At 41.5% G+C, this 22463-nt stretch overlaps 1 protein-coding gene across 1 annotated transcript in view; it reads left to right on the forward strand.

Annotated features, from left to right (window-relative positions):
- EFHC1 (EF-hand domain containing 1) overlaps positions 1 to 22463 on the forward strand; it is a 41394-nt gene that overhangs the window by 14664 nt on the left and 4267 nt on the right. Inside the window, exons 5-9 of the mRNA XM_081517361.1 lie at positions 115 to 307; positions 5063 to 5283; positions 8888 to 9028; positions 11223 to 11436; positions 11769 to 11916. Coding sequence (XP_081373487.1) covers positions 115 to 307; positions 5063 to 5283; positions 8888 to 9028; positions 11223 to 11436; positions 11769 to 11916 — 917 coding nt within the window. The remainder of the gene's footprint in view (positions 1 to 114; positions 308 to 5062; positions 5284 to 8887; positions 9029 to 11222; positions 11437 to 11768; positions 11917 to 22463) is intronic.

The raw sequence follows: 22463 nt of genomic DNA on the forward strand, positions 1-22463 counted from the left end.
TCATAGTCTTTCTAGCTAATCTTTTCATCATTGATACATAAATGCCAAAGTAGCTAAGTTAAACTCTCCCCCTGTGGAATTTTTCTTTAAGTCACTGCTTTGGGTTCTTCAAAGGTTCTTCGATTCTATGCCATCTGGGATGACACAGACAGCATGTTCGGTGAATGTCGGACCTACATCATTCATTACTATCTTATGGATGACACGGTGGAAATTCGAGAGGTCCACGAACGGAATGATGGGCGAGATCCCTTCCCCCTCCTGATGAACCGCCAGCGCATGCCCAAGGTTTTGGTGGAGAATGCAAGTATGTGTAATTCAATTTACCCTCTATTAATTGGGACCTTTCTTGGATCTCAGAGGAGTTACTCAATCGTGTGATCATTCCCTTTACACTTGGGAGGCGCCTGCTGTGTTGTGTAGGCTCTCCCGTAACTTCCCTCCATTACTGGCCCCTCAGTCCAAGCTTGTCTCTGAAATGGTCTGGCAGAGATGATTGATATCCAGATCAAGGGACCAGAACCAAAACAGCAGTGGGAGATTTATTTAAGTGTGGAAGGGCAAGGCTTCTGAGCCATTTCATGTCAGGTTTTTAGTGCTTTTCTGCAACAGTCTTGTTTTCATTCAGAGGTACAGCTTACCATTTCCTTATTGCACTTTGGACTTTGCTTCTCACCTCAACTACTTCCTAATCAATCAGGAAGTTTCTGTGTGGAATAACTTCAGGTGGTAAAGACATCTCTGTGATTCGTAAAGGTGGATCCCCATTTTATCAGCCCCTGGTCTGTCTTTGCTGGTATAAAATAACCTTGTGAATTGGAGTAAGAATGCAAAGAGAATGCAGCTGAGACATGCTGTCTGTCACTACTTCTCTGGAATAAGTGGTCTTGCTTTAGTTATTGACTTAAGAGTTTAAGAATTTTCTCTTGCAAGAGTGTCATCTTGGCCACATGTACTGACCAATGTTTGGATGGCTGACAGAACTCTGTAAATACTTTCATTGTTTTTTTCTTTTTTTAACTCTGTTTTTTTGGAACTCAGAGATAAGAAATTCCAGGTATTGAGCAAGTTTGTCTCAGAGGTTATAAATAAATCGGCCGTCTGAAGGCTCAATCCAGCCTACCCACATGTGTTGCTGGGTCTGTGGAGTGTGTTTTAAAAATGCAGAGTTGTTTAGGGGCAAGGAGGTAGAGATTTCCATCACTTGGAGAGTGAATAGTCAAAATGTGGTGAAGGTACAGCTTGATAAATATGTAGTTGTTAGAAACAATAAACAAAATGTACAAGAAAGCAAATGGGTGCATCTTAAATGCATACTGCTGTGTAGAAAAAAGAAAACAAGATGCATAATGCAATACCATTTACATAAAGTAAAATACACACAAAACCAAAAAGCAGTACATTAGAATCGTTGCCTGTGAGGCAGATTGGGGAAAGGGGGATAAAAATTGTCATCATTTTTAAATTAAGAGTTAACTTTAAAACCCTCTTATTTTGAGAAGTGAGAATAATTGCTTTAACAGCTTCCATTCTCAAATAGCAATAACTGGATTGGTGCCCCTGTTCAGCTTAGTCCAGCTGCTGCCTGCTCTGTTCTACTTAGCTCCCATAGAACCCTCCTAGAATTCCATGACATTGGACTGTGGACTAATTTTGGCCTTCCAGGTGCTTAAATGAGCTGAAATGCCTGCCATCTGGAGCTGACAAACGTTAGAGTTACGACTGAGAGGAAGAATGGGAATGTATTCAGGGTGGCATAAAGAAGGGTCAGTAAATCTCATAAACTCACTCTTAGGTTCCTTGTTTGTCTGCCTTATCAATGTGACCTGTGTTTAAACCTTTCAACATGTAATCATCCGCTCCTATAACTTCCCAAATTTTAACAAAATTTCCATCAGAGGTAGATGGAGAGGTAGCCAGGTGACCTATGTATGGTCCTTTGAAAAGATAGGAGACATATCCTTTTGTGAAAGTTACAATTAGTCTTATGGTAGCAGGACAGAAAAAGCTAAGCTCCCATCAGCTAAATAATTTCTTTAACTGGAAAAAGAAATGGTATTAAAGCAACTGATGGACTTCCAGAGGCCTTTATCCAGTGGGTAGTTCTTATTGAATTCAGTTAAACAAGAGTTAAATATCTGCTCTGAGAACCATGTCATGTGCCAAGTGCTGTGGAGGATAAGATAAAAGTGCTGCCAGACCTAGGATGCCTGTCCTTCAGTCACTTTCAGTGGCTGGGGAGACAAGTCATATACACACTCAGAGTACTTAAACAGTAACACAGGTGCCCCAGGTGATCTGACTCCTGACTCATGTGTCATGTAGACAGAGCTCAGAACAACGGGTGTGAGTTAGAAAGACTGAAGAAGCCTTTTCAGGAGAGCCTTTACAGAGTTAGGTTAGTAAGACCTAACCCTTACTCGGAAAACTCTTATATACAGAAAAAAATGATTCCAGAAGTAAAAATCTGAGATGTAAGAAGCAGTAAAGAAAGAAAATGGTAAAACGTAGGTGAATCTAAATAAACATTGACTATACAAGCTGAAGGAATAATGTTGAATTTAAAGTGAAAGTGAAAGTCACTCAGTTGTGTCCGATTCTTTTCGACCCCACGGACTGTACAGTCCCTGCAATTTTCCAGGCCAGAATACTGGAGGTACCGTTCCCTCCTCCAGGAGATCTTCCCAACCCGGGGATCGAACCCACGTCTCCCTCACTGCAGGCGGATTCTTTACCAGATGAGCCACCAGGATTGAATTTAAGGGGGTTAAAAATATCAAGATAAAATTGAAGTGTATTCAGTTCAGTTCAGTCGCTCAGTCATGTCCGACTCTTTGTGACACCATGAACCACAGCATGCCAGGCCTCCCTGTCCATCACCAACTCCTGGAGTTTACTCAAACTCATGTCCATTGAGTTGGTGATGCCATCCAACCATCTCATCCTCTGTCGTCCTCTTCTTCTCCTACCCTCAATCTTTCCCAGCATCAGGGTTTTTTCAAATGAGTCAGCTCTTCGCATCAGGTGGCCAAAATATTGGAGTTTCAGCTTCAGCAACAGTCCTTCCAATGAAGATTCAGGACTGATTTCCTTTAAGATGGACTGGTTGGATCTCCTTGCAGTCCAAGGGACTCTCAAGAGTCTTCTCCAACACCACAGTTCAAAAGCATCAATTCTGCGGCACTCAGCTTTCTTCACCGTCCAACTCTCACATCCATACATGACCACTGGAAAAACCATAGCCTTGACTAGACGGACCTTTGTTGACAAAGTAATGTCTCTGCTTTTCAATATGCTGTCTATGTTGGTCATAACTTACCTTCCAAGGAGTAAGCGTCTTTTAATTTCATGGCTGCAATCACCATCTGCAGTGATTTTGGAGCCCAAAAAAATAAAGTCAGCCACTGTTTCCACTGTTTCCCCATCTATTTGCCATGAAGTGATGGGACTGGATGCCATGATCTTAGTTTTCTGAATGTTGAGCTTTAAGCCAACTTTTTCACTCTCCTCTTTCACTTTCATCAAGAGGCTCTTTAGTTCTTTGCTTTCTGCCATAAGGGTGGTGTCATCTGCATATCTGGGGTCATTGATATTTCTCCCGGCAATCTTGATTCCAGCTTGTGCTTCCTCCAGCCCAGCGTTTTTCATGATGTACTCTGCGTATAAGTTAAATAAGCAGGGTGACGGTATACAGCCTTGATGTATTCTTTCCCCAGTTTTGAGACAGTCAGTTTTTCCATGTCCATGTCTACTTTTTAGATCCAACATGTAAGTGAAATCATACAGTATTTGTCTTTCTCTAACTTAATTCACTTAGCCTAATAACTCTTTAGGTCTCTCCATGCTGTGGAAAATGGCAAGATTTCATTCTTTTTTATGGCTGAGTATATTCATTGTATGTGTATGAATGGATAATGAAAGAGAAAGACAAATATCATATGATATCACTTATACATGGAATCTAAAATATGACACAAGTGAACATATTTATGAAATAGAAAGAGACTCACAGACATAGTGAAGGTTGATTCTGTGTTTGGAAATCTGTTGATTTCCTCGGATGAACAGATTACTGGAACCATCCACACTGACTGTCCCTGCCTTCTGCCACAGGACTAGATCACACTGCCCTTATAGCATTGATCACAATTGTAATGAAACCATTTTTGTGTGTTTAGAGTCTGCCGCCCCAAACAGAATGTTGCCTCCATCAAGGCAGGAATATTATCCATATTATTAATTGTGGTCACTAATAATTTGTTAGATGAGTGGATAAATGATTGGGTGAAAGTGAAAGTCACTCAGTCGTGTTCAGTTCTTTGGGACCCCATGGACTATAAAGTCCATGGAATTCTCCAGGCCAGAATACTGGAGTGGGTAGCTGTTCCCTTCTCCAGGGCATCTTCCCAACCCAGGGATCAAACCCAGGTCTCCTGCTTTGCAGGTGGATTCTTTACCAGCTGAGCCACAAGGGAAGCCCAAGAATACTGGAGTGGGTAGCCTATCCCTTCTCCAGTGGATCTTCCCGACCCAGGAATCGAACTGGGTTCTTCTGCATTGCAGGTGGATTCTTTACCAACTGAGCTATCAGGGAAGCCCCCAAATGGGTGGGCGGTTGAACTAAATGACTTGGATACCCCCACCCTAGATCCAGTACTCTGTCTTTATAGAAAGACGTTTATTCTTTTCTCTTGTGATGATTCCTTCTAAACCTTAATTCTACTGAGGTTAGTGACCCGTGGACAGAGGAGCCTGGCAGTCCATGGGGTTGCAAAGAGTCAGACACAACTGAGCAACTAACATACACCGAACAGGGATATCTGAAGCCTAATATGGGAGAGAGACTTCACAGAAACCATCTGGGCCATTATTTATGGGTCCCATTCACAGATAGAAATACGCAGCCCTGTGTTCTGCTGGGAGCGTGGAGGAGTCACTGACCCTCAGTCAGAGCGGAAGCTCACACCCGCGCTGTTCTCAGGAATGGCCGGCTGTTGTGTGTCCGTCTTTCTTCCCATCCTCACTCCTTTTTCTCTGTCTTCTTCCTGCTGTCTTTTGTTAGAGAACTTCCCTCAGTGCGTGCTGGAGATCTCCGATAAGGAGGTGTTAGAATGGTACACAGCCAAAGACTTCATCGTTGGGAAGCCGCTCACTATACTTGGGAGAACTTTCTTCATTTATGATTGTGATACATTTACTCGGCAGTATTACCAAGAAAAATTTGGAATCTCCGATTTACCACGCATTGATATGAGCAAGAAGGAACCACCTCCTATGAAACAGGTAATGGGACACTGGCTCTGCGGGTGGTGAGAGAGTTCATCTTCTGATAGAGGAGTTTAAGGAAGAAAAGGGCTCTTATATGAATACCCAATTAAAAAATGGGCAAAACACATGGAATAGAGCAGTTCACAAAAGAAATACAAATGGCTAATGAACATATGGAAAGACCCTCAACTCATCATCAAAGAAATAGAAATTAAAATACTGAGGTTTAGGATTTTTGACTTAAAAAGACTCACAGCATCCAGTGTTTGCCCTGATGTGATGAAATAAGCATTTTCCTGGACTGCTAATAGGTGACCCAGTGAGGAAAACTCTGAAAGGCTGTTTGTTATCATTTTAACTTTTCCAAAATAAAATATTACCTATCTCTTGACCCAGAAAATCTGGTTTGGGGATTATAAAAAGATAGGTGTAAGGACCTACATTGTAGCATTGTTTATAATAAGGTGTTAGAACATTGGCCAGATAAATTATAGTATATCCATCCATATAATTAGAAGATTGTAAGTCTCGTTAAAAAAAAGAGGAAGTCTATGCATGTTAGCATGAAAAAAATGTCCATAACATTTTTAAAGGAGTGTGAATACATGATGTGGCACTAATTTCTGTAGATTACTGTATACTATACAACATCTGCTTACGTCAGTGAGGAAAAGACCTGGAGGAATGTTTCCCCAGATGATCTACAGTCGTTAGTTCTCCAGTGGGCAGAGGGGAGGGAGAGGGAAGTGGGAGATGACCAGGGACCTGTTTTTTATACTGTGTGGTTTTAATTTCACTTTCTATACCAAGCTATGTATTACTTTAATAATTTTTTTAAATTTTTGATTAAATTCCAGACCCCTAAGACATTTCTTTTTTTTTAAATTTGCCTATTTATCAAACCCTTTCACTTAAAAATTTATTGGGAGCAAAAAAACAGCCTGATTAATTGAAGATGTTGGAAGATAGTGTTCTTTAATTGCAGTATTGCTGTCCTTAAAAATCAGGCAGAACCCCAGAATTCAGTTCTTTGCATCTCAAAGTCCACTGTGATCTGAGAGTAAGTTCATGGTGTCTTTAATGCACCAAAATAGTAATCTAGTAAACTTGAGCCTTCAGAATGGCTCAGCCATGTATTTTAGAGTTTGAAGTGACAACTGTATGTTTTCAGAATTACACAGCCAATTCCAGAAGCGTCTCATGTATCAAGACCCACAGTGTCATAGACCAGAGACACTGGTGCTGTTACACCTGTCTGGGGGAAGAACAATTCACACAGCCTCTTTGTGTGTTGCTCATGTATAAAATAGTGTATGAGCATCCATGGCCCAGCTTCATTTTGCCAGCATGTGTATAAAATTATGTCAGTGGCCTCTTTTCAAAAGGCAATGACTAGAAGGATGGAATGATTGAGTTCCCCCAGCCTGGCCCCTGCTTTACCCACATCTCTTGGCCTGAGCCGCTTGCAAATCTGCTGAGTTACAAGGGTTCTGTGTCCTGTTTTATCCCCCGGACTCCTGCTAATGCTCGTTCTCCTGCTTGAACCACTTTTGCATCATTTCTTCACATGGCTGTCTCTTACCTCTCACAACTCAGTGTAGGCTTTCTTTCTTCCAAGAAGCAAGTACCCTTAAGCTCTCCTCAGTCATTACCCCTTGGCCCTCTAAACTCTACACAATGAAGTGGGGACGCAGGGATGGGAGGCTAGCACTTTCTAGAGGGACCAAGCCAGAGTCCAGCCAATGGGCAGGGACAGAGCTGGATATGAAGTGCGTACATTTGATTTGAGACTCCTGACCCTCAGATCAGGAATAAGTCCACATGGATCCAGAGGCCACATGAGCTAGATCGCAGACTCGGTCCATCTGGAGACATGCTGGTAGGGAGGAGGAAGAAGCCAGGGCCAGGAGGGCCCATCTGCTGTGGAGCCAGCCTCTGAACACAGCGTCTAAAGGATGAGGGGCTCTCAGACTTTGTGTGTGTGTGTGTACCCTGGGCAGGAACTCTGGAGGGTGAGTCATTGGAACAGGGGTGTCCAGGAGTGGTGATGTCCACAGAGGAATAGCTCTAGTTTGAAACAGGACCCAGGCAGCAGCTTGGCATACGATGGAGTATGAGAAGCATAGTACCAGGGCCCCAGGCAGAGGGGCTGATATTTAGAGAACGCCTGCATCCCAAGAGGGGAAATGAGATTCGATTTGAGGGAAATAGGTGGAAGCCTGTTAAAACACAAAAGGAATTTGGCAGGAAGGTTCTCAGAAGCTTACCTCCCTATTTCAAAACCCTTTAACCTCCCCTGCACCCCCCAACCAGGTTGCTCTCACTGTGTATTGATATTAGATTGTGCCACTGCATTTCTGCTACTTACAGGTAAGTTAGAGCTTAGCATGTGGGCAGTGCTATGGGCAGCTTAGCATGAGGGACTTTCAACCCAAGTCCCTCTGTCCTTGGCAACCTACATATTCACTGCCTACTGGTTTTGCATTTGGAACAAATTAGTCATTGTCCATCTTCTGGATCCACTAGTCACATTTCAGCCATGCAAATCATATTAATCATATATAGCCCAGGGGTGGGTGAAGGATCAGTGTTCTAAGCACTTTACCTTGAATGAACAGAACAGAGTCCATGGTTTTTGAAGGAGTCCCCATTACAGATGGATAAGGGCTCATACAAACTAATTTGTTAAAGTTGCTGAATACAATATGTTTGAAGATTTGGGGAAGGTATCTACAAGTGAAAGCATGGTACAAGCAAGTTTGCTAAGAAAGCAGCGCAAAAAGGAGTCAGAGAAAAAGAATTCAGCTGCAGTCTGCCTGGAATTGATGAGAGGGAGGAAACCTCTGAATTATTAATATTTAAGTTTTTGACAAATCCCAGCATCCTGTAATGGTACCTTCAGCTCTTTATGGAACCTAAGTTCGTGACAAACAGAAGTTCACCCTGTACTTCCACACTCACCGAATAATCTTTGCATCTGGAATTCAGTTCCATGAGTTTACTCCTTCACCAGGAAAGGGGAGTCCTGTGTGGATAGTAGGGGGGTCTGAGTTCTCAGTAAAGTATGACTGTCATTTCTATGAGGCAAAAATCAAGAAATAAAAATATAAGAAGTATGGAGGTAAATAGGAAAAAAAGAAGCATGAACCAAGCCCTGACGCCTCCACCCCACCCCCAGCTCCAACACACAGATGTGCGCACTTGGGTGAACTGAGAAAATGGTTTCCAGATTTGCCAGGCTGAGACCTACACCCCAGAACAAAGAAGTCACAGCCCTCTGGGCTTCACCATGTTGCAAGTCCACAAGTACCAGGGCTGGGGAGCAGGGCAAGGCTCTGCTGTGCAGGTAAGGGGTCAGTGGACATCAGCGATGTCTCAGTCCAATCTGGAGGGTTACTTTGTAGCATCGTGAGTCACTCGTGTGAGCAGTGATCAAGGGCGTAAAATCTATAAAGAGGAATGGAATATGTGATATGTTGTTTTTTCCGATTGGATTTGAATATGTAGAAATTACTTTTAAATATTTTCCAGACTTTGAAAAGAAACTTACAGTTACCTTTAATGAAATTTTAAAAACAAGCAGCATCTGCTTTATTTCTTGCTTCCTTTTTTTCTTTAGGAGTTGCCTCCCTATAATGGTTTTGGCCTAATTGAAGACTCTGCTCAAAATTGCTTTGCTCTCATTCCAAAAGCTCCCAAAAAAGATGTTATTAAAATGCTGATGAACGAGAACAAGGTGCTGCGTTATTTGGCCACAATGGTGAGGACAGTTTTTATATCTGAGATTCTGTTGTGTCTCAGTACCGTGCACAGTTGTCCATTTTGTCTGTAAGCTAGAGAGTAACAGCTGTCGGAGTTATGTGTTTACTTAACACATAACTCCAGCCTTCAGGCTGGGTGGATAGCATTAAGCATGGTGCTCCTGAACCAAGACCTAGCTCAAGTCCTATCTGCATTCAGACTCTTTCTGAAATGATTAATCTCTCCTCTCTAGCCCTCAAATTTTGACTGACTTTTTGGCCTTTTTTATTAAGCAACTATGAAAGCCTTGACTTATATTCAAAGTATCTGTCTCTTTGTGTGTCTTTCCAGTGAACTGTCATTTCCTTGACAGCAGGGACCATGTCTTTTATATTCATTAAATGTAACAAATGGGATTGTACTAATTTAATAGGTAACTTTGGGAGGTCATATGTTTAGTGGCTAAGAGATTTGGAAAGAGACAAATTTAGATCCTGAATGTTCCACTCAGTGGCTGAATTGCTTGAAGCAAATTACTGATAAGAATTCAAAGGGTAATGTCTTTAAAAATAGAAAAAAAAAAAGAAATAGAAATATAAGTGTTTTATTTAGAAATATAGACATAAATAGCAGAAATTGACATGTTACTCTGGCAATAGAAATGTGTTTGAAAAATGAGAACATAGTTAACTGATATATTTTTTGAAATGTTGAACAAAGCTTTGAAACGGGAGTTCTAGAAAATTCTAGGCCAATTGGAACACTCCACACTGTAAGAATTCTGGTAGGGCAGAAACCAACACGTCATTGTAAAGCAATTGTCCTCTGATTAAAAAATAAAATAATTCTGATTAATGAAGGTTTTGCATTGTTGCTAAGTTCTTTGAGTTACTATTAAAGTTCAAGAGGTTTGTTGAATTATAACATAGTAATTGTGAATTCCTTGAGGGCAGGGGTAGTGTCTCTTTAGACTTTGTAGGCATTCGATAACTATTGGTTGAGTTGGTAAATGAATTTGTTTACACCTACACTGTCCATGAGTCAGGCAATATAATGTTATACTCATTTTATGTTTTAAAATAAAGAATCAGGTTAATTGGTGTGTCCCAGGTCTTAGTGCTTAGACAGAAGCAGAACTAGAACTCAACCTAATGAAAACTCTAAGTTGAAAAGATACATGTACCCCAGTGTTCATAGCAATACTGTTTAAAATAGCCAAGACATGGAAGCAACCCAAATGTCCATCAACAGAGGAATGGATATAAAGAAGTTGCGTTGAAGGGTGTGTGTGTGTGTGTAATGGAATATTACTCAGCCATAAGAAAACTGTGAAACAATTTGCAGCAACATGGATTGATCTAGAGATTATCATATAGTAGAATTTCAATGAATAAGCCTGGAAGAGAAGAGTGAAGTAGAAAATTAGCATTATGCACACACCACAGTAAACTTGTTGCTGACCAGATCCATCAACAGATGCTAAAATTAGTGGGAAAACCTTTGGGGAGAAACACTATTTTCATAGTTTGCAAGTATCTCCCTCAAGATATTTATTAACTGCAAAGGGAAAGATGGTGACTTCCTAGGAGAGAAACCTACCAGGCATCTTCTTAACCAAGTGATCAAGGTCAGCATCACCAATAAAAAGACGTTTTGACATCATGGACTCCTTGATATGCACAGAAAAGGATCTTCATAAATTTTCCTCCCCTTTAAAATTTTCTTCTTAAAATTATGTATAGAAATGGATTTGTGTAAAGGCATAGACTTTGCCTAATTACTTTTGTGTCCTTGAAGCTGAACATAATGTCAGCTGAGAGGTTTCAGAGGTTTCAGCCACCTTTGGATAGAAGATAGCCCATATGTTCTCTCTGGCCTGCCTGGTGCTTTTAAAGAGTTGAAGTCAACATGTTAAAGTTAGGGATTTAATATAGTAATCCATATTTCTATCTTCTCATGAAAAATTGGAAGATCTAGCAACATTGGACCTGCGTTCATTCCCACAGGCAACAGTCAACTGGTGTGAGTTGGGTCAGCTTCCCTTAGGTGAGGTGTACCCTGTCCAGGCCTCCAGAGTCCCCCCATACTGTTCACTCATGTTATATTCCATATGTTAGGTTTATATTGTACCCTAGTCCCTGTAGTTATTTTAGGTGGCGGCATCTGCATAGATCGTGTATCTTCATAATGTCCTCTTTTCTTCACCTTTCCAGGAATCCCCCATCCCAGAAGACAAAGACCGCCAGTTTATCTTGTCTTATTTTCTAGCCACTGACACAATAAGTATCTTTGAGCCTCCTGTTCGCAATTCTGGTATCATTGGGGGCAAGTATCTCGGCAGAACTAAAGTTGTCAAACCAGGTTCCTCGGTGGAAAACCCTGTCTACTATGGCCCCAGTGACTTCTTCATTGGTGCTGTGATTGAGGGTAGGTCTCAGCAGAGTTCAGGCTTTCCTACTGGCCTTATTGGGGATTTAACTCAGTGAACCCTTGTAGTAGGCATTAGTCTGCAGTCCAGAAGTACATGTGGTTCAGTGTTTTAATGTCCTCCTTTATCAGTTAAACTGTAAATTGATTTCATTTGTTGGCTGTAGATGGAGACTCAGAGCTTCCTAAGCACTGCGCAAACTAGTGCATATTAGTTTGGAGAGCTATTTAAGGTTCATTAGTCTAGGTCACAAATACATGTCTGTGAATTTTTACTCTTGTTTGCCTGATAAAAACATAACCAGGCTAATGTATTTCTACCTTCTCCCCAGTGTTTGGCCACCGGTTTGTCATCCTTGATACAGATGACTACGTTTTGAAATACATGGAGAGCAATGCTGCCCAGTATTCACCAGAAGCACTCCTGTCGATTCAGAACCGCATTCGAAAGCAAGAGGCTCCGGCACCAGAATTGGATGGGTATGTCTGACCATCTGAGATCCATTTTGGCTTTGGCACAATGAGATATTCAGGAAACAGTTCTTAACAAAATGAATGGGTAATCACATTTTAGCTTTTCAGATTTCCCTCACCAATGGAAATTCTTATACACAGGTGGTGGTGCTGGTTTCGTCACTAAGTTGTGTCCTACTCTTTTGTGACCCCATGAACTGTAGCCCGCCAGGCTTCTCTGTCTATGGGATTTCCCAGGCAAGAATACTGGGGTGGGTTGCCATTTCCTTCTCCAGGGGATCTTCCTGACCCAGGTATGGAACCTGTGTTTCCTGCTTGGCAGGTCGTTTACACAGGTTACCTGGGTCTAATATAATAACTTGGGTTTGCTTGGTGCCTCAGTGGTAAAGAATCTGCCTTCCAATGCAGGAGACACCAGTTCAATTCCTGGGTCAGGAAGATCCCCTGGAGAAGGAAAAGGCAACCCATTCCATTATTAATGCCTGGGAAATCCCATGGACAGAGGAGCCTGTGGGCTGCAGTCCATTTTGGGTCTCAAAGAGTCAGACATGACTTAGTGACTAAACAACAATGATTAAGACAGTGGCTATAGGGGAGATGAGAGGAGGAGGAGGTAAAGATGATTAATGTTTCTGACCTGAGCAGCTAGAAAGAAGGAGTTGCCACCAGCTGGGATGGAGAAGTATATTGTAGGTAGAGGAGGGTTTTTTGGAGGTGGTGGGGGTGTTTCAGTTTTGGACGTACTAGGGTTTAAGATAACTTTAGATATTCAAGTAGAGTGATCAAACAGGCTGTTGGACGTATAAATCTGGAGTTCAGGTGAGAGGCCTAGGCTATGGGAGTTGTGGGCATATAAATGATATTTTAAGCCACGAGACTGGGTGAAATCTCTGAGGTAGTCTTTATAGACAGAGAAGAAAGAATAGCTCCAAGGATTGCACTCTGGAGTTCTCCAGCAGTAAGAGTTGGGGAAAGAAACCGGGCAGGACAGCTAATGAGGCAGGAAGAAAGCCAGGCAGGTGTGGTGTCCTGGAATCCAGGTGGAGGGTCCAAGCGTCCCCTTTTGCCCAGAAGTTTATAGTGGAATTATAAATGTGACCACACAGACAATCTTCGTGCCAATGGGAAAATTCACTCTTGTTCTGCAACTTCAAAAACTTTTTGTCAAAACATGAAAAACTCTGATGGTTACAAATGTATAGGGAAATTAAAAAATAGTAAAATTGATTTGTATTTAGTCCACTGTAATTTTAAGACATTGCCAACACTGAGGATTAAAAATGTTTCATTTCTTTGGAAAAAACAATTAAGAGTAGTTGGAACAGTGCTTGCCTTCTTGTTGTCACACAATCTGTGATTCAGAGTGAGTATCATCTCTGTGCCTCTGCGAATCATCAGATTCCTTTCCAAGTTTGAATCAACTTCCAACATTTTCTTATTTTCACTTTTAGTGTTGTGAATACATCCTAGAGTTCCTTTAATGACAGTGAAATATCTCAGAGTCCTTATAATGTGAAGTTTTTGAGCTTCCCAGGTGGCTCAGATGGTGAAGAACCCACCTGCAATGTGGGAGACCTGGGTTCGATCCCTGGGTTGGGAAGATTCCCTGGAGAAGGGAATGGCATCCCACGCCAGTATTCTTCCCTGGAGAATTCCATGGACAGAGGAGCCTGGCAGGCTACAGTCCATGGGGTCACAGAGAGTAGGACACGACTGAGTGACTTTAGCTTCAAGTCTTGCTGGCATCTGGGATATCATGATCCTTTTTGTCCCGATCATTTCCTTCATTTGCGTCAGTGCGCCGGCCTTTGCAGGGGTCCTCTGGCTGCACATCGAGTCTCTCGAATGGCAGCGGTGTCCGCATCCCCACAGTCAGCTAGTTCTTCTCTAACTCTGTTGCATTTGACCTGAATTCTCCTTTCTAGCTCTATCACTTTTGTTTTTCTTTTTGCTGCACTCTCATCTTTGCTGACCAGAATTCTCTCTTTCATTGTCCATTTTTTAAACTGTCACTTGAGTTTATCCTTTAGAGAAAAGGAAGCAACACAGCTACACACTTTGCTGTCTGTGTGTGGCTTGAAAAACACATGCCTGGTTACTAGTTACTGATTTTTTTTTATTGACAGATTTTGAAGGGAGGATATGCTTGTCATTGGTTGTGATACACATCTGCTATTTATACAGTGACTTGTGGGCTAGAATTCTGACAGTTTTCACTTTAGGCAGTAATTCACAGTTAATGAACTGTGGTAACTGAAAGTCGAACCATGTTGTTGAGGGACTGGGTTATTTAACCAGTAGACTGTGGTAACTGAAATTCATGCATTATCTGAACTGTGCGAAGTCGTAATTGCCTGCACATCAACGAAGACAGTGATTTGCTGTCTCAGGTGAGGATTTAGCAACAAGTAGGAGGCACTGGGGACCTCAGGGAGGACTTCCACTGGAATGAAGGGGGGTGGTGGGCTTAAGAGATGGGAGGAGAGGAACTTCAGGAAGTTGGTGCAAAGGGCAACAGGGAGATGGGGAGTAGCTGGCAGAGGAAGTGGACTCGAGAGAGGACTTTTTGTTTTGTTTATAAGAATAAAAAGCAGCAAGTTTGTATGTAAATGCGAATGATTCTGTAGGGAAGGAAACATTGATAAATCTGTGAGAGAAGGGAGATTTGTGGTGTCTGTGAGAGACGGTGGACACAAAGGGAGGAACTGGCTTTAGACGGAAGCATCGGTCATCCGTCTCAGGCAGTGGTTCACCAATGTTTTTGTTCTCAGGACACCTTCACATTCCTAAAACTTATTGAAGACCTCAAAGGTTTTGGTTTATATCTATGGATATTTGCCATATTAGAAGTGATAGCTGAGGCATTTAAAAATATTTATTAATGTTTAAAAAAACTATTTCGTGTTAATACAAATAACTTAATTTTTATGAAAAATAACTATTATATCCGCAGCCCCCCCAAAAAGAGTGGCAGCATTGTTTCACATTTTTGAAAATGTCTTTAATGTCTGTATTATTAGAAAGACAGTTGGATTTTCATCTGCCTCAGTACTGAGCCTACTGTGATATCATTTGTCATGTAATCTTTGGAAAAGTCCTCTGTGGATGTGTGAGAAATCGAGAGTAAAGAAGCAGATAACAATGTAGTAGTATTATGAGAGCAGCTGTGACCTCACAGACTTCCACGAGGGCCTCAAGAAGCTCCCAGGGTCCCTGGATTACTCTCTGAAACCATAATGTGTGTGCCAGGCAGGAAGGCAGGGTGTGTGGGTGCAGGTGCTGGCAGGTTGGTTGAGGGGTCAACACATGGTTGAGGAGTCTTTCTCATTGTTTGACTGTTTTCAGTATACAGTGCAGTAGTAAGAATGTGGATATGGAGACATTGGAGGTTCCGGGAGAAGTTGGGAAATGATCTATTGACTCTACAAATAAATAAAATGAATATAAAAATAAAGTGAAAATATATACATACCATCATTTTACCTGCTACTAAGAAAGAAAGACTGTCAGTTGGAATTGAGACTCACCATCAATTTTAAAATGCATCCTGATTCTAGAGATGTGAAAAATATGAAGGAAAACAAGTTTCTTCGGCTGGTGAAACATGGCAGCCGTCTAGGAGAGTGGGAGGCAGATGGCACAAGGGCCATAGTTTGGTGGCTGGGCACCAGGAAGGGCCAGGTTGAGATTCATGGCACACATTTAACTCGAGTACTTCTCAAAAGGTTTTTTTTTTGGTAATTTCCCATGTCTATGCAAATACCAGGAACACTGGAAAGCTTCTTGCTTTGGCATACTACAGGTGGGCTATTTTCTCCCCCTTTATTTAGTAATGAGAAAAAGATAGTATCAGGGCACTTAGAATAAAAATAAATTCAAGTTCTGGGTTAGTAGATCCATGGCTATCCTCGTTCTGACCCTCACTTTCATTCTCTTCTCTTGTGATGAGTCGGGATAAATGAGAGAAAATGCTCAAAGGTGCTATGAACCCAGGGGTCTCGCCCTTCGTGTCTTATAGCCATACTTCTTTTGGCTCCTGACTCCACCCGTCTGGTAAAGGATCCCACTCTAAGGAAATGCACACCTTGTATTTGACTGATCATTGCTAAGAATAATGAAAAGGGATCCTGAGTACCTGTCACGCCCAAGAACTTTTTATGTCCAGTGTTGACTACTGGATGATGAAATTTGGAGTTACTGGTCTTCTTTCTCTGAGCCATAAAATTAAAACAGTGCCCACGTGATTGGAGTATTGACTTCATCTGAAATTCTGTTCAGGCTTGGGTTCCTGCACTGGCAGGTGGATTCTTTCCCACTGAGCCACCGGGGGGCCGTCCACATTCACTCTGCACTTGGTCTCACGTAGATCCAGTTGGAGTGGCTTCCATTTTCCTACTTGTTGCCTTGGAATGTTTCTTTACTTAGCTCTTTACCTTCTTGTCACAGCTAAGTAGCTCCCATTTCTCCAAATTAAATTCTTCTCTGTCTGTCACTGCCTCCATTCTGATTGCACTAGTATCCAAGCACTCTCCAGAAGTTGTTTCTTGAGGTCACTGATTGTTTTCAGATCTAATGGTCTCTTGTCATTTATTCATTAATTCAGTGATATTGGAGCCTGTACCACATGCCGGACCTTAATAAACACTCAAGGCAGCCAGATGAGAGAGTAGGAGCTCATTGTCTAGGGCAGAGGTTGGCAGACTCTTTTGGAAATAGTAGTAAATAATTTAGGTTTGTAAGCCATACCGGCATCTCTGTTGTAAACTAGTCAGCTCTGCCTTTGTGGGGTGAAAGCAGCCATAGACAGTGTGTAAATGAATAGGTGTGACTGTATTTCAATTAAACTTTATTTAGAAAAACAGGCTGCCCACTGGCTTTGGCCTTTGGGCCACCCCCCGCCCCCGGTCTAGTGTTCAGCCTTTTTGATCTACATATAATGTAAGTTGTTGTTTTACCACAGTGCCTTCTGACTCATCTGCCCACCTGCATTCTCTTCTTTAACCCACTGGACACAAGTTACCAGACCACAAGTTATCATACCAGTCATCCTGGAACTTGACTCCAATTCACCATACTACTTTTCCTCTGCCCATTTTATTGAATTATCATCGACAAAACTGTGTAAAGTGTACAATGTGATGATTTGATATACATGTATACTGTGATGTGATTACCACGACTTAGTTAGTTAACACATTCATCATCCACATTGTTTGTTGTTCAGTCACTCAGTCGTGTCTGACTCTTTGTGACCCCATGGACTGCACCTGCCAAGCTTCCCTGCCCTTCACCATCTGCCGGAGCTTCAGTTCAGTCACTCAGTCGTGTCTGACTCTTTGTGGCCCCATGAACTGCAGCACGCCAGGCTTCCCTGTCCTTCACTATCTCCCTGAGTTTGCTCAAACTCATGTCCATTGAGTCAGTGATGCCATCTAACCATCTCATCCTCTGTTGCCCTTCTCTTGCCCTCAGTCTTTCCCAGCATCAGGGTCTTTTCCAGTGAGTCCGTTTTTTGCATCAAGTGGCCAGAGTATTGGAGCTTCAGCATCAGTCCATCCAGTGAATATTCAGGACTGATTTCCTTTACAATTGACTGGTTTGATCTCCTTGCAGTCCAAGGGACTCTCAAGAGTCTTCTCCAGCACCACAGTTCAAAAGCATCAATTCCTCAGCACTCAGCTTTCTTTACTGTCTAACTCTCACATCCATGCAGGACTACTGGAAAAAGCACAGCTTTGACTAGATGGACCTTTGTTGGCAAAGTAATGTCTCTCCTTTTCAATATGCTGTCTAGGTTTGTCGCATCAGGTGGCCAAAGTATTGGAGCATCAGTCCTTCCAATGAATATTCAGGATTGATTTCCTTTAGGATTGACTGGTTTCATCTCCTTGCAGCCCAAGGAATGTAGTCATCTCACATAGTTACCATTTATTCTTGCGTGTGACTGGTGGGAATGCTTAAAATCTACTCTATAAGCAAATTGCAAGTATACAGCACTACTGTGGTCACAACACTGTGCCTTAAATCCCCAGAACTTATTCACCTCATAACTGAGTTTGTGTCCTTTGACCAGTATCTCCCTTCCTGCCTACTCTCCAGCCCTTGGCAGCCACCCTCTACCCTCTGTTTCTGAGTTCAGCATTTTTTAGATGTCTAAAATCACTAATCATAATGTCCTTCCAAACTCGTTTATGTTGTCACAAATGGCAAGACTTCTTTTTTAAATCCATTCATCTGTCAGGGGACACTTTGGTTGTTTCCGTATCTTAGGTGTTGTGAATAATGCTGCAAAAAACAGGGGAGTACATGTGTCTCTTTAGTAGAGATACTAATTTTGTATCCTTCATAGAGATAAACCCAGAAGTGGGATTGCTGGATCGTATGGTAGTTCTGTTTTTAATTGTTTAAGGAACCTTCACACTATTTTCCATAGTGTAAAATATTTTCCAGCTTTTATTTTCCATAGTGGCTGTGCCAGTTCCCACCACTGTTGATGAGAGTGTAAAGGGGTTCCCTTTTACATCCTCACCAACTTGTTCTCTCTTGTCTTTTTGATAATAGCTATCCTAACAGCTGTGAGATACCTCCTTGTGGTTTGATTTCCATTTCCCTGATGATTAGTGGCGTTGAACATCTTTCCATGTACCTATTGCCATTTGTGTGTCCTACAAAAATAGCTATTCAGTTCTCATTTTTAAATGATGCTATAAAGAGGTAGGGCCTTTGGGAGGTTATTAGTGGCTATATGAAAAAGGCCTTAAAAACTCACTAGCCCCCTTCCACAAGGAATGAAGGACACAGTGAGAAAGCTGTTACCCAGAAGTCAGCACTAGCCACCATATGTAATTTGTGGCACCAGGATCTTGGACCTAGCCTCCAGAACTATGATAAATACATTTCTGTTGTTTATAAGTGATCCAGTCTCTAGTATTTTGTTATAGTAGGCTGAACAGATAGAGTTTGCAAATATTTTCTCCCATTCTGTTGATTCTTTTGTATGTTGATCATTTCCTTTTCTGTGCAGAACTTTTGACTTTCATGTAGTCCCACTTGTTTGTCTTTGTTGCCAGTGCTTTTGGTGTCATATCCGAAAAATCACTGCCAAGAACAAGGTCAAGGACCTTTTCCCTTTGTTTTCTTGTAGGAGCTTTACAGTTTTCAAGTCTTATGTTTAGGTCTCCAGCACTTTTTGAATTGTATAAAATAGGGATCCAGCTTCATTCTAATTATATAAAATAGTGGATATCCATTTTTCCCAGCAACATTTATTGAAGACTGTCCTTTCTCCATTATGTATTCTTGGGACTCTTGTTAAAAATTAGTTGACCATATACGTGTGGGCTTATTTCTGGGCTCTCTGTTCTGTTTCATTGGTATATATGTCTGTTTTTAATGCCAGTTCCACACTGGTTTGATTACTATAGCTTTATACTACAGTTGGAAATCAGGAAGTGCCATGCCTCCTGCTTTGTTGTTCTTTCTAAGTTTCGACTATTTGGGGTTTTTTGTAGCTACATAAAAGTTTTAGGATTTTGTTTTCTATTTCTGTGGAAAATGCCACTGGAATTTTGGTGGGGATTACATTGAATCTGTAGATGGCTTTGGGTAGTATAAGCGTGTTAACAGTGTTAAATATTCTAATTCAGGAGCATGAATACTTTCCCGTTTGTTGTCTTCAGTTTCTTTCATCAATGTCTTATAGTTTTCAGTGTACAGATCTTTCACTTTGGTTAAATTTATTCGAAAGTATTTTTTAAAATGCTATTGTAAATGAGATTGTTTTAATTTTTCTTTCAATAGTTAATTGTTAGTGTATATGATGTTATTCAGTTGCTAAGGGGTGTCCAACTCCTTGCGACCCCATGAACTGCAGCACACCAGGCTTCCCTGTCCTTCACTATCTCCCTGAGTTTGCTCAAACTCATGTCTGTTGAGTCAGTGATGCCATCCAACCATCTTATCCTCTGTCACCCCCTTCTCTTGCCCTCAGTCTTTGCCAGCATCAGGGTCTTACAAAAGAGTAAGAGTATCGGGTGCCAAAGTATTGGAGCTTCAGCATCAGTCCTTCCAATGAATATTCAGGACTGATTTCCTTTAGAATTGACTGGTTTGATCTCCTTGCAGTCCAAGGGACTCTCAGGAGTCTTCTCCAGTACCACATTTCAAAAGCCTTAGTTCCTCAATGTTCAGCCTTCTTTATGGCCCAACTCTCACATACATACATGACTTCTGGAAAAACCATAGCTTTCACCGTATGGACCTTTGTTGGCAAAGTGATGTGTCTGCTTTTTAATACACTGTCTAGGTTTGTCATAGCTTTTCTTCCAAGGAGCAAGTGTCTTTTAATTTCGTGGCTGCAGTCACCATCTGCAGTGATTTTGGAGCCCAAGAAAATAAAATCTGTCATTGTTTCCACTTTTTCACCATCTATTTGCCATGAAGTGATGGACCGGATGCCATGACCTTAGTTTTTTTTTAATGTTGAGCTTTAAGCCACCTTTTTCACTCTCCTCTTTCACCTTCATCAAGAAACTCTTTAGTTCCTCTTCACTTTCTGCCATTAGAGTTGTATCATTTGCATATCTGAAGTTGTTGATATTTCTCCCAGCAATCTTGATTCCAGCTTGTGCTTCATCCAGCCCAGCATTTTGCATGATGTACTCTGCATAGAAGTTAAATAAGCAAGGTGACAGACAGTATTCAGTCTTGACATACTCCTTACCCAGTTTGGAACCAGTCCTTTGTTCTGTGTCTGGTTCTAATGGTTGCTTCTTGACCTGCATACAGGTTTTGCAGGAGGCAGGTAAGGTGGTCTGGTATTCCCATCTCTTTAAGAATTTTCCAGTTTGTTGTGATCCACACAGTAAAAGGCTTTAGTGTGGTCAGTGAAGCAGAAGTGACTGTTTTTTTTGGAATTCCCTTGCTTTTTCTATGATCCAGCGGATGTTGGCAATCTGATCTCTAGTTTCTCCACCTTTTCTAAATCCAGCTTGAACATCTGGAAATTCTTGGTTCATGTACTGCTGAAGCCTAGCTCTAAGGATTTTGAGCATAATTTTGCTGGCATGTGAAATAAGTGCAGTTGTGCAGTAATTTGAACATTCTTTGCCATTGCCTTTCTTTGGGATTGGAAAGAAAACTGACCTTTTCCAGTCCTGTGGCCACTACTGAGTTTTCCACATTTGCTGACATATTGAGTGCAGCACTTTAACCACATTATCTTTTAGGATTTGAAATAGCTTAGCTGGAATTCCATCACTTCTACTAGCTTTGTTCGTAGTAATGCTTTCTAAGGCCCACTTGACTTCATACTCCAGGATATCTGGCTTTAGGTGAGTGATCATACTACTGTGGTTATCCAGGTCATTAAGACCTTTTTTGTACAGTTCTTCTGTGTATTTTTGCCACCTCTTTTTAATCTCTTCTGCTTCTTTAGGTCCATATAGTTTCTCTGCTTTATTGTGCCCATCTTTGCATGAAATGTTCCCTTAGTATCTCTAATTCCCATTTTATTGTTTTCCTGTACTTTGCATTGTTCACTTAAGAAGGCTTTCTTATCTCCCCTTGCTATTCTCTGGAACTCTGCATTCAGTTGGGTATATGTTTCCCTTTCTCCTTTGCTTTTGCTTCTCGTCTTTTCTCAGATATTTCTAAGGCGTCCACAGACAACCGCTTTACCTTCTAGCATTTCTTTTTCTTGGGGATGGTTTTGGTCACCACCTCCTGTATAGTGTAATGAACTTCTGTCCATAGTTCTTCAGATACTTTGTCTACCACATCTAATTCCTTGAATCTATTCATCACCTCTACTATTTAATCTTAAGAGATCTGATTTAGGCCATACCTGAATGGCCTAGTGGTTTTCCTTGCTTTCTTCAATTTGAGCATGAATTTTGCAATAAGGAGCTCATGATCTGAGCCACAGTCAGCTCCAGATATTGTTTTTGCTGATGGAACAACAGACTGGTTCCAAATAGGGAAAGGAGTACATCAAGGCTGTATATTGTCACCCTGCTTATTTAACTTATATGCAGAGTACATCATGAGAAACGCTGGGCTGGATGAAACACAAGCTGGAATCAAGATCACTGAGAGAAATATCAATAACCTCAGATATGCAGATGACACCACCCTTATGGCAGAAAGTGAAGAACGAAAGAGCCTCTTGATGAAAGTGAAAGAGGAGAGTGAAAAAGTTGGCTTAAAGCTCAACATTCAGAAAACTAAGATCGTGGCATCCAGTCCCATCACTTCATGGCAAATAGATGGGGAAACAGTGGAAACAGTGACAGACTTTATTTTGGGGGGGCTCCAAAATCACTGCAGATGGTGACTGAAGCCGTGAAATTAAAAGATGCTTACTCCTTGGAAGGAAAGTTATGACCAACCTAGACAGCATATTAAAAAGCAGAGACGTTTCTTTGTCAACAAAGGTCCATCTAGTCAAGTCTATGGTTTTTCCAGTAGTCATTTTTGTATGTGAGAGTTGGACTATAAAGAAAGCTGAGCACCGAAGAATTGATGCTTTTGAACTGTGGTGTTGGAGAAGACTC

This window comes from Giraffa tippelskirchi, chromosome 8, assembly GCF_054371585.1.
Source record: "Giraffa tippelskirchi isolate mGirTip1 chromosome 8, T2T-mGirTip1v1.2.pri, whole genome shotgun sequence".
NCBI lineage: Eukaryota > Metazoa > Chordata > Mammalia > Artiodactyla > Giraffidae > Giraffa > Giraffa tippelskirchi.